This window comes from Lepidochelys kempii, chromosome 1 (genome assembly GCF_965140285.1).
Source record: "Lepidochelys kempii isolate rLepKem1 chromosome 1, rLepKem1.hap1, whole genome shotgun sequence".
Lineage (NCBI taxonomy): Eukaryota > Metazoa > Chordata > Testudines > Cheloniidae > Lepidochelys > Lepidochelys kempii.
The window spans coordinates 243111042-243123762 of NC_136380.1; the positions used below are offsets into that span (position 1 = coordinate 243111042).

Below are 12721 nucleotides of genomic sequence, written 5' to 3' on the forward strand. Positions count from 1 at the left end.
TCTTCTGATGTTTTATATGTACAAGATCCAAAACTGCCAGCTATCCTTAAAAATACACACACACGCGCATGCACGCACAAGTCTAGCCTATCTTAGAAAATAACACAAGAACTCAGGCAGCTCAGTTTTCTCTGACATCTTTACCCCTATCCCTGTGGGCTCAGGATAACATTTTCAAGTGCCCTTAGGTAGTTTAGGAACCTAAGTTCCATTTTCAAAGGAGACTTTGGAACCAGACTGTGTCAACTTGTGATACACAAGAGGTATCAGTTAAAACTGAGCATAAAAAGTATGGGTGTGTATAGAAAAATACAGTTACTTTCTCGTAACAGTTCTTCGAAATATGTTGCTCATGTCCAGTCCAATTAGGTGCGTGCATGCTGCGTGCAGTCATTGGAAAGTTTTTCCCCTAGCAGCACCCATCGGGTCGGCTGTGGAGCCCCCTGGAGTGACGCCTTTATGGTGCTTGATATACCACTCTGCCGACCAGGCACCTCTTCAGTTCCTTCTTGCCGGTTATTCCGACAGAGGGGAAGGCAGGTGGGTTTGGAATGGATATGAGCAACATCTCAAAGAACAGTTACAAGAAGATGAGTAACCATTTTTTCTTCAAGTGATTGTTCATACCGATTTCAATTAGGTGACTCCGAAGCCCTACCTAGGCAGTGGGGTCAGAGTTATGGAATTGCTGACTGGAGCACCACTCTGCTGAAAGCTGCATCATCTCTGGCATGCCGGATGATGGCGTAATGAGAGGTGATTGTATGTACTAAGGACCAAGTTGCTGCCCTGCAGATTTCTTGTATCAGGACCTAGGCCAGGAACACCACTGATGAAGCCTGAGCCCTTGTGGAGTGTACTGTAAGAGCCAAGGCTGGTATTTTTGCCAGCTCATAGCACATATGGATGCATGACGTGATCCAGGAAGATATTCTTTGAGATGAGACCAGAGTCCTTTCATCCAGTCTGCCACCGCTATGAACAACTGGTTTGGCTTCCTGTGCTCAATGTAGAAGGCTCGTGCTCACCGAACATCCAGGGAGTGCAGTCTCTGCTCATGGCTACTGGCATGAGGCTTAGGATAAAAAGCAGGCAGGAAAATGTCCTGACTGGTGTGGAAGTGTGACACAACCTTAGGAAGAAAGGACAGGTAAGGTCTGAGTTGCATCTTATACCTGTGGAAAACCACATAAGGTGGGTCTGCGGTAAAGGCCTTTAGCTCAGACACCCTCCTTGCTGATGTAATGGCGACCAGAAAGGCTACCTTCCACAACAGATAGAGAAGGAAACAAGTTGCCGGCGGTTCAAATGGGGGCTCCCGATTAGCCTGGAGAGGAAGGTCCCACACAGGGACAGGCTGTCTGATCTGGGGATGTTGCCATTCCAGACCCTTGAGGTATCGACCAACCATTTTCCACCTGGGTGGAAAGCCAAGATAGCAGCAAAGTGTACCTTTATGGAGGACACTGCCAAGCCTTGCTGTTTCAGGTGCAGAAGGTACTCTAAGCTAAGAGGCATAGGTGCCTAAAGAGGGGGTATACTATGCTAGTCACACCAACAAGTAATGACAGGTTTCAGAGCAACAGCCGTGTTAGTCTGTATTCGCAAAAAGAAAAGGAGTACTTGTGGCACCTTAGAGACTAACCAATTTATTTGAGCATGAGCTTTCGTGAGCTACAGCTCACTTCATCGGATGCATACCGTGGAAACTGCAGCAGACATTATACACACACAGAGATCATGTAACAATACCTCCTCCTACTCCACTGTCCTGCTGGTAATAGCTTATCTAAAGTGATCATCAAGTTGGGCCATTTCCAGCACAAATCCAGGTTCTCTCACCCTCCACCCCCCCACACACAAACTCACTCTCCTGCTGGTAATAGCCCATCCAAAGTGACAACTCTCCCTACAATGTGCATGATAATCAAGGTGGGCCATTTCCAGCACAAATCCAGGCTCTCTCACCCCCACACCCCCATACATACACAAACTCACTCTCCTGCTGGTAATAGCCCATCCAAAGTGACCACTCTCCCTACAATGTACATGGTAATCAAGGTGGGCCATGTCCAGCACAAATCCAGGCTTTCTCCTGAGGAAACTTCAATCCATCCGTGATCTTCCTGATGACACCATCCTGGCCACTATGGATGTAGAAGCCCTCTACACCAACATTCCACACAAAGATGGACTACAAGCCGTCAAGAACACTATCCCCGATAATGTCACGGCTAACCTGGTGGCTGAACTTTGACTTTGTCCTTACCCATAACTATTTTACATTTGGGGACAATGTATACCTTCAGATCAGCGGCACTGCTATGGGTACCCGCATGGCCCCACAGTATGCCAACATTTTTATGGCTGATTTAGAACAACGCTTCCTCAGCTCTCGTCCCCTAAAGCCCCTACTCTACTTGCGCTATATTGATGACATCATCATCTGGACCCATGGAAAAGAAGCCCTTGAGGAATTCCACCATGATTTCAACAACTTCCATCCCACCATCAACCTCAGCCTGGTCCAGTCCACACAAGAGATCCACTTCCTGGACACTACAGTGCTAATGAACAATGGTCACATAAGCACTACCCTATACCGGAAACCTACTGACCGCTATTCCTACCTACATGCCTCCAGCTTTCACCCTGACCACACCACACGATCCATCGTCTACAGCCAAGCTCTGCGATACAACCGCATTTGCTCCAACCCCTCAGACAGAGGCAAACACCTACAAGATCTCTGTCAAGCTTTCTTACAACTACAATACCCACCTGCGGAAGTGAAGAAACAGATTGACAGAGCCAGAAGAGTTCCCAGAAGTCACCTATACAGGACAGGCCTAACAAAGAAAATAACAGAACGCCACTGGCCGTCACCTTCAGCCCCCAACTAAAACCCCTCAACGCATTATTAAGGATCTACAACCTATCCTGAAGGATGACCCAACACTCTCACAAATCTTGGGAGACAGGCCAGTCCTTGCCTACAGACAGCCCCGCAACCTGAAGCAAATATTCACCAACAACCACATACCACACAACAGAACCACTAACCCAGGAACTTATCCTTGCAACAAAGCCCGTTGCCAACTGTGCCCACATGTCTATTCAGGGGACACCATCACAGGGCCTAATAACATCAGCCACACTATCAGAGGCTCGTTCACCTGCACATCCACCAATGTGATATATGCCATCATGTGCCAGCAATGCCCCTCTGCCATTTACATTGGTCAAACTGGACAGTCTCTACGTAAAAGAATAAATGGACACAAATCAGATGTCAAGAATTATAACATTCATAAACCAGTTGGAGAACACTTCAATCTCTCTGGTCACGCAATCACAGACATGAAGGTTGCTACCTTAAAACAAAAAAACTTCAAATCCAGACTCCAGCGAGAAACTGCTGAATTGGAATTCATTTGCAAATTGGATACTATTAATTTAGACTTAAATAGAGACTGGGAGTGGCTAAGTCATTATGCAAGGTAGCCTATTTCCCCTTGTTTTTTCCTACCCCCTCTCCCCCGACGTTCTGGTTAAACTTGGATTTAAACTTGGAGAGTGGTCAGTTTTCCCTGGGGGGAAAAAAAAGAAAAAAAGGGGGGGGGGTGAGAAAGCCTGGATTTGTGCTGGAAATGGCCCACCTTGATTACCATGCACATTGTAGGGAGAGTGGTCACTTTGGATGAGCTATTACCAGCAGGATAGTGAGTTTGTGTGTGTGGTTTTTGGAGGGGGGTGAGGGGGTGAGAAAACCTGGATTTGTGCTGGAAATGGCCCAACTTGATGATCACTTTAGATAAGCTATTACCAGGAGGACAGTGGAGTGGGAGGAGGTATTGTTTCATGATCTCTGTGTGTATATAATGTCTGCTGCAGTTTCCACGGTATGCATCCGATGAAGTGAGCTGTAGCTCACGAAAGCTCATGCTCAAATAAATTGGTTAGTCTCTAAGGTGCCACAAGTACTCCTTTTCTTTTTACCAACAAGTAAATCTTTTCCACTTTGCTAGATATGTGGCTCTAGTAGAGGGCTTCCTGCTGCCGAGTAGGACCTCCCTTAGCTATTCTGAGCACAGAAGCACCATGGGGTTCGTCCATGAAGCTTCCAAGCCATGAGGTGGAGGGACTGCAGGTTGGGGTGATGAAGAGGACTGTGGACCTGAATGATGGGTCGGGTAGGAGAGGTAACGGATCAGGGCATCCCCTGAGTTCCAGGAGCGTGGTGTACTAATGTTGTCGAGGCCACGTTGGTGTCACCAGAATTATCTCTGCCCCGTCCCTGCAGACCTTAAGTAGGACCTTGTACAGATGAGGGAATGGGGGAAAAGGCATAGAGCAGGCAGCCTCCCCAGGGTAGCAGGAACGTGTCAGTGATTGAGCCTGGGCTGTGTTCTGCTCCTTCCACAAACATCGGGCACTTTCTGTTGCTCCAGGTGGCAAACAGATCGACCTGATGATACCCCCACCTTTGGAAGATAGAGAGTATGACATCCGGGCAGATGGACCACTCGTGATTGCAGAGGGACCTGCTGAGGTGGTCCGCCAGTACGTTCTGAACTCCTAGTAGATAGGATGCTTCCAGGTGAATGGAGTGAGCTATGCAAAACTCCCACAGAGGGCTTCCTAACATAGGAAGTAACGTAATGTAATTGTTGATGTAAAACATAGCAGTGGTGTTGTCAGTCAGAACTGCTACGCACTGACCTTGTAGTCGGGCCTGAAAGGTCTGGCATGCTCGTCGCACTGTCCTCAGCTCCTTGATGTTGTTACGGATGTAGAGCTAGTCCTGCGACCGAAGGCCCTGCTTTTGGAGGTCTCCCAAATTCACACCCCATCCCAGAGCTTAAGCATCCATTACTAGGGACAAGGAGGGCTGTTGAAGGGGACTCCTTCGCACACCATCTGAGGGTCGAGCCACCACTGAAGGGACTCTGGCACCTGCCCCAGCACTGTAACCACTGAGTTCAGGCTGTTGCGTCCCAGGCAATAGGCTGAAGGCAGCCATGCCTGTAGAGGTCTGAGCCTCAGTCTGGCGTGCCGGGTCACATAAGTGCAGGCTGCCATGTGGCCGAGGAGACTCAAGCATCCCTTTGCTGTAGCGGTCGGGTATTGCCTGAGGCCTTGAATGAGGTTCCTCATGGCTTGGAATCAGGATTCTGGCAAAAGTGCTCTTGCCTGAACCAAGTCTAACACCACCCCAATGAATTCTATTCTTCGGGTCAGCGACAAGGTTGACTTGTTCAAGTTGAGGAGGAGACCCAGTCTCTCGAATGTGGATCTGACCAATCGGACGTGAGAGTCCACCTGCCCCCTGGTGTGGCCCCTAAGCAGCCAGTCATCAAGGTAGGGGGATACCTGCACCTGCCTCCAATGAAGGAAAGCAGCCACGACTGACATGCACTTAGTGAACACTCTGGGGGCTACTGAGAGGCCGAATGGAAGGACCGTAAATTGACAATGTTTGTGTTAAACCACAAATCGTAGGAATCATCTGTGTGCAGGCCAAATAGCTATATGGAAGTACGCGTCTCATGTCAAGGGCGGCGTACCAGTCTCCCGGATCCAGAGAAGGGATAATTGTGCCCAGGAGGAACATGTGGAACTTCAACTTTACCACGAACTTGTTGAGTCCTCACTGACCTACAATGGGTCTGAGACCCCCCTTGGCTTCGGGGATTAGGAAGTATCGGGAATAGAATCCTTTGCCCCATAGCTCCTGAGGAACCTCCTCCACCGCTCCCATGATGAGGAGTACCCACATCTCCTGGATAAGGAGTTGCTCAAGAGAATGGTCCCTGAAGGGAGGGTAGGAGCAGAATTGGAGGGAAGATCCCACTTCTACTGTACGGAGAACCCTGAAGTCATTTGGGCCCAAGCATGGTAGAAGTGGGACAGATGATTCAAGAAAGACTGGGAAGGATCCGGAATTGTGGCTGGTGCGCTGTCCTCAGGCACACCTTTAAAAGGCCTGCTTTGAACCAGATGATGGTTTAGTCAGGCCCTGCCCCTGCCCGGATGCGGGGTGGGAAGGCTTGCGTCTGCCATTCCTGTCCCCTCTTCTATAAAAGTCCTGCCTCAGCCAAGGAGCATAGGAGAGCTGCTGCTAAGGCTTGAAATCTTTACATTGGGTTGCCGGGTGTACATACCCAAGGATTTCATGGTAGCCCCGGAGTACTTCAGGCTATGCAGCCTAGAGTCAGTCTGCTCTGAAAACAGACCTGCCCCATCAAAAGGCAGGCCCTACATGGTCTGTTGAGCCTCAGGCAGAAGGCCCGAGGCCAGCAGCTATGAGCTACACCTCATGGCAATACCAGAGAACTAGGTGCGTGCCGTTGAGTGTGCAGCGTCCAGTGAGGCCTGTGAAGAGGTCCATGCCACCGCCTTGCCCTCCTCCACTATTGCTCCAAACTCCTCCCTGGACTCTGTTGGCACCAGCTCCTGGAACTCGTTGTTCAAGTTTAAGGAGTTGAAGCTGTATCTACTCAGAATTGCCTGCTGGTTGGCAATCCTGAGTTGCAACCCCCACACAGAATACACTTTGCGCCCAAATAAATCTAGGCGCTTGGCATCCTTGGTCTTAGGCCCTGGGTCTTGTTGTCCCTGCCTCTCCTTATAATTTACTGCAGCCACCACCAATGACTAAGGCTGTGGGTTTGTGAAGAGGTATTCTTATCCCTTAGATGGGACAAAATACTTCCTCTTCACACCGTTCGCAGTGGAAGGGATGGAGGCCGAGGCCTGCCAAATTGTCTTAGCATTGGTCTGTATAGTCTTAAGGAGAGGTCGAGCCACCCTTGACAGGCCTTCTGGGGCCAGGATGTTGACCATCAGGTCCTCAGTCTCCACCACCTCCTCGGCCTGCATATTTCACACCACCCTGTGAAGGAAGTACTGGTGAGTACGGCTGTCTATGGGGGGGGCGGTCCAGAGATGGAGGTGCCTGCAACTGCCTCATCCAGGGAGGATGACGAGGAGGCTAATGGAGGAACAGGGTCCTCCTGACCCTCTTGGTCTCCAGGGGCCTCGTGTCCTGCCTCTGTCAGGGCCAACCACACCTGGATCAGGCTTAGGAACCAGGGTTGGTTCCAGGGGAGGTGGTGCCAAGGAGGTACCCGTCGCACTCCTAGGGGTGGGGTGACTGGCGGGTGCCTCCAGCACCCACGGTTCAAAGGCCACCAAATGGGAACCCTTGGACTGGGCACTTTGGGCCTGGTGGTATACACACAGGGTCCAAAATTTCCACTGCACTGGGCTCTGCCACTGCACAGGCCATGGCCCTGCCCTCACCTCAGGCTTTCCACAGCCTGACTGGTGCAGCCCCGCTCTAAGTATCTAGACCCCGTCTGAGTCCAAAGATGGGGACCGGGACTGCGATGGCCAGGAGCAGTGCCTGGGATAACCAGTGCCAGGAGCAGGACCTTCTGTGCAGCGGGGATCAGCATCGCTATCAGGAGCACTGGCATGTCCTGGAGCCATGCCGAGGGATTCCACCAGCGGTGCTGAGGGACGAAGCATCGCCAGTTTGCCTCAAGACAGTGCCACACATTGTGGTACCAGAGGCTTGGCTCGAAGGACCGGGGACCACGGTGCCATCATGGCGATGAGGTCCCTCACGGCCTCAAAGGTGTCTGGGGAGGATGGCAATTCCGCCTCCTCAATTACCTAGCTCGGAGAGTCCAACAGCACCAGACTCGATGGTCCCCCTTGCGGAACCAAAATTGACGGTGCTGGCTCCAAAGTCTACGGCCCTGGGTGCTCCACTCTGGGACATATCCCATTGGCCGGCTCCGAAGGGGTGGGTCTCTGAGTCTGAGATCCTCTCCTCCCCTGCTTCTGGTGCCACTTCTGCATCAGGGAATGGGACCGGTGCCAGCTCAATCCCACAGGTTTCGGCACCGGTGAGTAGCCATGCCACAGATCTCTCCCAGAGTCTTTCCACAGTGCTGCTTCTACCACTGCCACTGGGGCGCTGTGCACCCTGAGTTTGGTGCCGGGTGTTGCCATGCCGATGTAGGTTGCAGTTTAAGTGCCGCCTCCATAAGGAGCTGCTTGAGGCAAAAATCTCACTCCTTTTTTTGTTCTGGAGTGAAACCCTGTACAAATCCTGCACTTGTCCGCTTTGTGCGGTTCCCCCATACACTTTAAGCAAGCGTCGTGGGGTTGCCCGTTAGCATGGTCTTGTTGCAGGACTTGCAGGGTTTGAACCCTTGGGACTTAGGCATACCCTGAGTCCCAACGGAGAACGTGGTGGGGGTGAGGGGGAAGACCCCCCCACTACCAACCGCTATCTGCTATAACAACCAAAAACACTAAAACTAAACTGAACAAGGATAGGAATAACTGAACTAACTAAACTGAAAGCTAGGGAAAGAGGAGAGCTTGCTAAGCAAGTCACTGCAGTTCCAATGACCATCACTGGCGGTAAAAAGGAACTGAGGCGGCACTGGGTTGCGCAGGGTCCTATATTGAGCTCCATGAAGGTGCCACTCCAGGGGGCTCCACAGCCAACCCAACAGGTACTGCTAGGGTAAAAGCTTTCCAATGACTGTGCACATGGTGCACACACACTCTTAATTGGAACTGATATGAGCAATCACTTGAAGAACCATCACATTCATCTAATCAGTAAAGTAATTTTACCCTATGTGAAAACTCTGGCAATTACTACAGAAAAATATATTTAACAGAGTCTCATTCTAAAAATCAGTCCTTTTTCCTCTTTCCTTTATGAGAGCTCTGACCTGCCATACAGAGGAGAGATTCACAATAAGCAACTGTTACAGTTCACACATCAAACAACATTCTCAAAGAAGAAATCTTACTTTTCCCGCAACCGGCGTAGCTCTGATTTCAAGTCTTCATCTTCAATATCTGACTCGTCGCTGCTCATGTAGGAAGAATTCAATGAGTTGCTAAAGCTTTGGATGGGGAGGCTGATTTTTGAACCCAGTGGTTGACGAGAGTCTGGGCTACCTGAGCCATCATCCAGTTCCTTTGCCACTCCACTCAGGAAGGCGGCCTCCAGATCAGATGATGGCCCATTCATAAGTGGAGACTCCCTGGACTCCACCAATTCTGGCACTTCTTTCTCTGGAGACATGGATGGAGGAAAAACTTGTTCTGAATCCACAGAAAGAGGAAGAGTCATTGGGGGTTCTTTCTCCACACAGGTGACCTCATCTTGTGTCCTGGACACAGAAAAGCGACCCACTTGGTCCGTTGTTGTTGTCACTTGAAAGCGCCCAACCTTAGTTGGCTGCCCAGCCTCTGATGGCAATTGTATGGCAGGAAATGTCTGTGAAACAACACCATCTGTCACATCTAAGGAGGTACCAGTGGTAGCTTCTGTTGTCCCACTGGAAGTCTGCTTCACAAGCGTACTCTCTGGACTGCTGCCAGACAAAGATAAATCAGAGGAGGTTGTCTCAAAATGCACAGGCTTAGTTTCTTCAGGTTTACCATCACCCTCTCTCAGTCCATTATCTACTGCCACAGACACCTAGAAGTGATTGAAACACTAAGTGAGCACAGCAATATAAAACAGGCTCTAGCTGACCTCTATGGTCAGAAACATGTCAAACAGGAAAATTAACCAGCTGCCTTGAGCACAGCAAAGCAAGCTGCCGTCTCCATTTCCTGGCCACATATCCACTCATCCCATAGTTCGAGGTAAAGGCAGGCTAAATACACTTCTACCCCGATGTAACGCTGTCCTTGGGAGCCAAAAAAATCTTACTGCCTTATAGGTGAAACCGCGTTATATTGAACTTGTTTTGCCCCACTGGAGCGCACTGCCCTGCCCCACCAGAGCACTGCTTTACCGCATTATATCCGAATTCGTGTTATATCGGATCGCGTTATATCAGGGTAGAAGTGTATCCTCTGTTCTTGAGCTAAGCCATCTCAACTTGTTTCATACACATCCACATCTGTTCTTCCAAGAACTACATCTTTCAGTAAGATTCCTTCACAACCAAATTTAGAGAATGATGCAACAGAGTGCACCAATGTCACATTAGCCATCATGTAGCTAACATTAAAGATCTGGACTACTAACAGCAAAGTCAACACATCGTTAAAACTTATTTCAAGGCTTCAGTTGTCACAGAATGCCATGGTCACAAACCAGAAATCGCTGCAATAAAGTGTGATGTTTACCCTGACGGGGAGTAGAGTTCATGAATAGAAAGCTGAACTCATATCAAACTCAATATTGGCACTTCCTCCCAGTAAAATGGTGTGCCAGGAGCTGGTACCAATCAAGGCGGCCCAGATTTTTCAAGGTATTTAGGCACTGCTTCACTCAGAATTGCAATGCCCAACTGATTCAGGAACCTAAATCTCATTTTCAAAAGTGGTTTAGGCACTTAGAAGCCTAAATCCAATTGATAGCCAATGGGTTTTAGGCACCTATGTGCCTAAACCATTTTTTAAAATGAGATTTAGGCTCCAAAATCAGCTGGGCATTACAATGCTGAGTGCAGCAATTCTAAATACCTTGATAAATCTGGGTCCTACTGCTTTGCCATAACAAAAAGTGAGATTCCTGGATCAATGCCCTGGTCACAGAGTAAATCTACAAAGTAACATTTTCCTACCTGAAATCGTCCCATCTTAAAAACTCCAGCTCCTGCAGTGGTAGTTGTTTCACTGCTCTCTGCATCCTGTGATGCTGAAATTGAGAAAAAGGAGGGTGGCAGGGAAGAGAACAGCTCTAGTCACACTTCTCCCTGGCAGGCTCCCACCCATATCCTCAGTCTCCCCTCCCAGACAGCAGTGGCCCCCGCCCCCGCAGCTCCCAGTTGTTGCTCCTGCCTGTCCCTGTGGGATGCAGCTTGCAAGCTCCAGCAGCTGCCATGGAGGGAGGGGGCCCACCTGAATCATGTGACCAAGCAGAGCTGGCAAACCCAGGAACTGCAGCCTGCCTGCACAATATAAGCTGGGGAGCCAGTCTTGGCCAGGTCCAGCAGCTCCCTGCTCTAACGCACCAATACTGCGGGGCGGGGGGGGGGGGGGGAATGAAATTTTGTACAAATTCTGCATTGCACAGTGGCACAGAATTCATCCAGGAGTAACTTCACTCAACTCCCAAGCAGTATTCCCTGAAGGAGCTGGATGCTTTAGAACCTAGTCTAAGACTTTTTGCAGAACTGCAGACCCAAAGGCAGTGTCTCCCCTAGGAGGTGTGTACTAAGGCATAATGTCTTGAGATGGTACAGACCAAAGATCATGTGGCAGCTTTGCATATTTCCTCAATGAGAACCTCTCTCAGCAGAGCGATGGAAGCAAACTGAAACCTAGTGGAATGGGCTATAACCCTAGAAGAAGACCGAACATTATCCCCCCCCCGCCTCCTATGAGGCTGCTACAACCAGAAATCCACTTAGAGACTCTTTGGGTAGAAAGAGGTGCTTCATCTGACACTGCCCTACATACCTTTGGTATGGGGCATGAAGATAGTTGGGGTGCATGTGTGGACCTGACACTGCTACCAAAAGGCTCCTATCAAAGGCACATGCGCACCTGAAGTGCAGCACCCATAGGAACATTATGTAGTACACCGGGCCATGCTACAATTTCAAGACAAATTGGTTTTCACTATAGTTATCCCACTCATCTTATTATGGCACTTAATTATACTTCCAGGTTACATGTATTATATTTAACTGGCATGTCACTCAGGGAAATTATGTAGCTTACTAGTGAATGATATAGACTGCTGTTTAAATGGGACAATAGTGGCAAATTCAGTTAAGGCCAGCTCCTTTAGGCATTTTTTATCTACTGCCAAATGTTGATTACCCAAGCATTAAACCAGTATAAAATTTAGAATGAGTATATTAATACAGAAATGAACAAATAAGATTAAAAGAAAAAAATCAAATGCTGAGAATCATTTTTAGTCAGTATAAGATTCTCATTGTAGATTTTCAGGGCCAGATTCTTGGACTCCCTGCCCCCACACTCCAGCTGCACTGCACTGTTGGACTTGTGGAACTAGCTACCTAGAGGTCCCTCTAGTGAGGGAGAAATTGTTGGGTGGCCATAATGGCTCTACACAACTACTCTCAAAGCCTGTGATGCAGGGGGCTGTGGCTGAGGAAGGAGGACATGCACTGAGTACCTCTGCACTCCAGCAATACGTGCAGCTGGGATGCAACTGGGTCACCATGAGTGTGTGGTAAGTTCTAACAAAGGCTGGCCTGGTTCTGGTCTGGGGGCATACAACCACTGACCATCACACTAGTTGTGCAACTGTGGATCTGGCATTCAAAATTTTAAAAATTGTTTTGTCATCCTTATTTGGCAGAAGGTCCAACATGGCATTCCAATTAAAACGATTCTACTAAACTTCAGCAGGGTGGGAAACTTATTCTCAGGTAGGGAAGCAATTTTCCAGGGGAATCTATTGCAGGAAGCCCAACATGTGATTTTGTTTTCCTACTGTAATAAATCTTGAAGGTCTGCCATAAAACACTGGCTGCAGAAGGGAAATCTTTCAGAATATGGTTGGCTCTCCTAACTGGTTTTGAAATACTCTAAACAGTACAGCAGCACTCTTCTCTCATAAAAAGGTAAGAAAAGTTTGCTTAACTAAACTGGGCAGGAGAACATGTTAGAAATATATGTTCCCAGGCCCCCACAAAACCTCTTGGTCTACAAGTGAATACATTATCAAGCTAGTGTAAGCCAGCGTGTGAGC

At 49.0% G+C, this 12721-nt stretch overlaps 1 protein-coding gene across 13 annotated transcripts in view; it reads right to left on the reverse strand.

Annotated features, from left to right (window-relative positions):
- WNK1 (WNK lysine deficient protein kinase 1) overlaps nt 1-12721 on the reverse strand; it is a 170987-nt gene that overhangs the window by 15948 nt on the left and 142318 nt on the right. For all 13 annotated transcript variants that reach the window (XM_073320462.2, XM_073320396.2, XM_073320403.2 and 10 more), the window contains 2 exons: nt 10617-10690; nt 8841-9517 (listed from right to left, as the gene is read on the reverse strand). In XM_073320462.2, coding sequence (XP_073176563.1) covers nt 8841-9517; nt 10617-10690 — 751 coding nt within the window. The remainder of the gene's footprint in view (nt 1-8840; nt 9518-10616; nt 10691-12721) is intronic.